At 46.1% G+C, this 5,572-nt stretch overlaps 1 protein-coding gene across 1 annotated transcript; it reads right to left on the bottom strand.

Annotated features, from left to right (window-relative positions):
• Positions 1-395: 395 nt before the first annotated feature.
• On the bottom strand, positions 396-5,567 carry LOC118761035 (chymotrypsin-1-like; the record flags this gene model as incomplete). The annotated part of the gene is made up of 3 exons (XM_036498678.1): positions 396-662; positions 3,208-3,329; positions 5,371-5,567. Coding segments are annotated over 3 exons (459 nt in total), but the record flags the coding sequence as incomplete, so codon positions are not given.
• Between the last annotated feature and the right edge of the window lie 5 nt (positions 5,568-5,572).

Here is a 5,572-nt window from a genome sequence, read left to right as displayed (position 1 = left end):
CGAACGTTATCAATGCACTTCGAAGCCACATCGCCTTTAAACATGACAGACGTTCCACCATCGGACGAAATGATTCCTTCGAGTTCTCTATCAATTTTAGAAACATTATTCGTACCAGCGTTTGTTTAATATACAAGGGATTCTAATGTGAGATACTATTAGTTTCATGCCCCAGAATGTACACTTATCGAACAGCTCTTTCGAGAGGTTACACTTTCCGCTTATGATGTTGTGAGCAAGAATGAGATCACCACGGCAGCGTCGTTTTTCTAAAGAATAAAGGTCGAGCGTCTTCAGCCTTCCTTCATAAGACGTAGGTTCAAGTCATACCCAGGGCTATCACCAACATCAGCTAGGGCAACAACAGCAACAACCACTACAACAACAACAACAACAACAACTACAATAACCGACAGTTTAGTAGGGCCCTACAAAAAAACCACGGGAGTTGTGCGTTCATTTCACACTTAGAAACACCAGAACGATAAAAAGGGACCATAAAGGAATAGTAGCAAACAGATGTTACCTACCTTTTGTAAAACCCCAGCCACTGATGGTGCATACTCGAGTAATGTGATCATCTTTTCTTGGCAGCCGAATTGGTTTCACACAGGCATTGTACTGAACTGGTTTCTTTAGGGTCAGGACAGCAATGTCATTCACTGCAGAAGGAAATAAACAGAGTAATAAAGGTAAAATGAGGTATTTTTACCTCTTTGCTGAAACAGCTGTAAGTTATTTTCCCAATTTATATTCATGTATGTTATTTTGTAATAATTACTGGTATCCTTATATATTTATATATAAGGATATCAGACTCTGCACCTTACCACACAAGCAGGAGAACCCAGTCATGGCTGTCAGACATTAAATATATATATATATATACACACACACATACATGTACATATATATATATATATATATACATATAAACAATATACATTGCCCTTTTCAAGCCTAGCCAGGCTCATGGGCCCGGTTTCCTGGTTTCTGTGGCATATGTGTTCCTCCCATCTGGTTTGGACACCAGTCCATCACAGCGTTACTCAAAAAACAGGAAGAAAGAGTGAGAGAAAGTTGTGGCGAAAGAGTACAACAGGGGTCGCCACCATCCCCTATCAAAGTTTCGTGGAGCTTTTTTAGCTGTTTTCGCTCAATAAACACACACAACTCCCGGTCTGGGAATCGAAACCGTGATCCTCCGACTGTGAGTCCGCTGCCTTAACCACTGGGCCATTGCACCTCCATATAGTGAAAAACGGTATGGACGCTTTGTGTTTGTTTTGGTGTCTCGCTCTGCTGTATACGAATGGGAAGATTTGCAACCCCAATGAAAATCGTCTTTTTCCCAAACTTATAATGTAATACATGTCCTTGGTGTGGTAATTGAGCGCGGCTGAAGAAGGCTATTGACATACATATTACATCAATTATGCATTGATATAAACTGTCTAATAAAAGCCAGAAACATATGTACCGCTAAATCCTTTACATCCTGTTTTTCTTTTGATAAATATACATATACAATTTCAATTCGATTAAGCGAAATCGAAATCGAATTGAACCAGCCAGGATCCCTGGTCTGGTGGTACGTAAAAAGCACTATCCGACTCGTGGCCGATGCCAGCGCCGCCTCAACTGGCTTCCGTGCCGGTGGCACATAAAATAAACCAATCTGACCGTGGCCGTTGCCAGCCTCGCCTGGCACCTGTGCAGGTGGCACGTAAAAAGCACCCACTACACTCACGGAGTGGTTGGCGTTAGGAAGGGCATCCAGCCGTAGAAACATTGCCAGATAAGACTGGAGCCTGGTGCAGCCTTCTGGCTTCCCAGACCCCAGTTGCACCGTCTAACCCATGCTAGCATGGAAAGCGGACATTAAATGATGATGATGATGATGTGTGTGTTTATGTCTCTGTCTTGAGATCAGAAGATACTAAGGAACAGCTGAGACCGTCATACCAGTCGAATCTCTTGTTTTCAGTCTTGCCTGGAAACATATCTGCCATGGGGCGAATATTATTATAACAACCTTGCTTGGAAAGAGGTGAGGTTTGGTGACAGGAAGAGCATCCAGCTGTAGGAAATCTGCCTCAACAAACTTTGTGCGACAAATGGGAAAAGGGGAGACATTAAATGGCATGAGGACAATCATCATCATCATCATCATCATCCGCTTTCTATGCTGGCATCCGCTTTCTATGCTGGCATCCGCTTTCTATGCTGGCATGGGTTGGACGGTGCAACTGGGGTCTGGGAAGCCAGAAGGCTGCACCAGGCTCCAGTCTGATCTGGCAATGTTTTTACAGCTGGATGCCCTTCCTAACGCCAACCATTCTGAGAGTGTAGTGGGTGCTTTTTATGTTCCACCAGCACAGGTGCCAGACGAGGCTGCCAAACGGCCACGGACGGATGGTGTTTTTTACGTGTCACACGGGGCTGGCAAACGGCCATGATTGGATGGTGCTTTTTACGTGCCACTGGTACGGAGGCCAGGCGAGGCTGGCAACACCCACAATCAGATGGTGCCTTTTACGTGCCACCGGGACAGGTGCCAGACGAGGCTGGGAAATGGCCACGATCGGATGGTGCTTTTTACGTGCCAGACAAGGCTGGCAAACAGCCACGATCGGATGGTGCTTTTTACGTGCCAGACAAGGTGGCAAACGGCCACGATCGGATGGTGCTTTTTACGTGCCAGACAAGGCTGGCAAAACGGCACGATCGGTGGTGCTTTTTACGTGCCAGACAAGGCTGGCAAACGGCCACGCATCGGATGGTGCTTTTACGTGCCAGACAAGGCTGGCAAACGGCCACGATCGGATGGTGCTTTTTACGTGCCAGACGAGGCTGGCAAATGGCACGATGATGGTGCTTTTTACGTGCCAGACAGGCTGGCAAACGGCCACGATCGGATGGTGCTTTTTACGTGCCAGACAAGGCTGGCAAACGGCCACGATCGGATGGTGCTTTTTACGTGCCAGACAAGGCTGGCAAACGGCCACGATCGGATGGTGCTTTTTACGTGCCAGACAAGGCTGGCAAACGGCCACGATCGGATGGTGCTTTTTACGTGCCAGACGAGGCTGGCAAATGGCCACGATCGATGGTGCTTTTTACGTGCCAGACAAGGCTGGCAAACGGCCACGATCGGATGGTGCTTTTTACGTGCCACCGGCACTAAAGGAAACTGAGAATACTAACCAAGAATTGTACCAAATTTGTAACCCTTGTGGATAACCCAATCCTTGACTCTGAATCTTTTAATTTTCCTTTTTGTGCGGATGATCACATCCACTCGGATTGTCTTCACTTTTTTTTTCAGTCTGGAATAAATTAAAAACAAAATTGAAAAAAAATGAAAAAAATGAATAATAAACAGGCCCAAACATATACACACACATACATATATATATACATATATACGACGGGCTTCTTTCAGTTTCCGTCTACCAAATCCACTCACAAGGCTTTAGTTAGCCCGAGGCTATAGTAGAAGACACTTGCCCAAGGTGCCACGCAGTGGGACTGAACCGGAACCATGTGGTTGGTAAGCAAGCTACTTACCACACAGCCACTCCTGCGGCTATATAAATACATACATATATATATATATATAATATATATATATACGACAGGCTTCTTTCAGTTTCCGTCTACCAAATCCACTCACAAGGCTTTGGTCGGCCCGGGGCTATAGCAGAAGACACTTGCTCAAGGTGCCACGCAGTGGGACTGAACCCAGAACCATGTGGTTGGTAGACAAGCTACTTACCACACAGCCACTCCTGTGCTTATATATGTATGCTCCAGCATGGCCGCAGTCAAAGGACTGAAACAAGTAAAAGAGAGTAAAAGAGAGTAAGTGAAAAAGAAAACAACAAAAAACAGATAAACATTACCGGTGCAGGTCGTGGATGATGCTGGGATCACGTAGCTGGCACCCATGCTGGTGGCACATCAAAAGCCCCTTTTGAGCGTTGGGCCTCGTGGAGGCAAAGTGACTGGGATGTTTTTGAGTGTCGGTCTTCTTGGAGAAAATGACCGAGACTTTGGAATTATTTTATGCTTTGAAGAGAAGACCCATCAAGCCAAGCAAAACTGCAGCCATGACAGATACCTATTTCTTTACTACCCACAAGGGGCTAAACACAGAGGAGACAAACAAGGAGAGACATAGGTATTAAGTCGATTACATCGACCCCAGTGCGTAACAGGTACTTAATTTATCGACCCCGAAAGGATGAAAGGCAAAGTCGACCTCGGCGGAATTTGAACTCAGAACGTAACGGCAGACAAAATACCTATTTCTTTACTACCCACAAGGGGCTAAACACAGAGGGGACAAACAAGGACAGACATAGGTATTAAGTCGATTACATCGACTCCAGTGCGTAACTGGTACTTAATTTATCGACCTCAAAAGGATGAAAGGCAAAGTCGCCCTCGGCGGAATTTGAACTCAGAACATAACGGCAGACAAAATACCTATTTCTTTACTGCCCACAAGGGGCTAAACACAGAGGGGACAAACAAGGAGAGACATAGGTATTAAGTCGATTACATCGACCCCAGTGCGTAACTGGTACTTAATTTATCGACCCCGAAAGGATGAAAGGCAAAGTCGACCTCGGCGGAATTTGAACTCTGAACATAACGGCAGACGAAATACCGCTAAGCATTTCGCCCGGTGTGCTAACGTTTCTGCCAGCTTGCAGCCATGGCAGATACCAGTGTCAGGCAAATGGCACATGTGCCAGTGGCACGTAAAAGCACTCATTGCACTCTTGGAATGGTTGGCATCAGGAAGAGCATCCAGCCGTAGAAAACCATGCCAAATCAGACTGGAGTCTGGTGCAGCCTCTTCCAGCCTTGCAGCCCTGGTCAAACTGTCCAACCCATGCCAGCGTGGACAAATGGACGTTAAATGATGGGGATTATATGTGTGTGTGTGTGGTGTGTGTGTGTGCGTGTGTGTGTGTGTGTGTGTGTGTGTGTGTGTGTGTGTGTGTGTGTGTGTGTGTGTGTGCGTGTGTGCATGTGTTTGTGTCTGTGTGTGTGTATGTGTGTGTGTGTGTATGTGTGTGCATGTGTGTGTGTGCATGTGTGTGTGTACGTGTGTGTGTGTGTGTACGTGTGTGTGTATGTGTCTGTGTGTGTGTCAGTGTTTCTCGCCCCCCCCACCACTCTTGACATCCGGTGTCGGTGTGCTTATGTTCCTATAACTTAGCAGTTCAGTAAAAGAGACCAATAGAATAAGGAAGAGGAGGAGGAGGAGGAGAAGGGTCATGATGATGATGATGACACATACACACACACACACAAAAAACAAAAGCCAGGCATTTGAAACGGCAAAAGCCTACTTACATGCAATGTCCGGCCGTGAGCACGTGGTAATTGTCCAGTAACGACCCGCTGCAATAAGTTACGGATCTGGTGGACCTGAAAATCTTCAGTTTCACAATATAAGGTATGTTGCATCTTTTTGTTACCTTTCCGTTAATGATGTAGGGGGACGTATCGTCTTCTTCGTCGTCGTCGGCGTTTACGGTCTGGAAACCTGGAAATG

This window comes from Octopus sinensis, unplaced genomic scaffold (genome assembly GCF_006345805.1).
Source record: "Octopus sinensis unplaced genomic scaffold, ASM634580v1 Contig05385, whole genome shotgun sequence".
Classification (NCBI taxonomy): Eukaryota; Metazoa; Mollusca; class Cephalopoda; order Octopoda; family Octopodidae; genus Octopus; species Octopus sinensis.
Note: the sequence above shows the minus strand (reverse complement) of the source record. Positions and strands in the feature narration are given on the sequence as shown.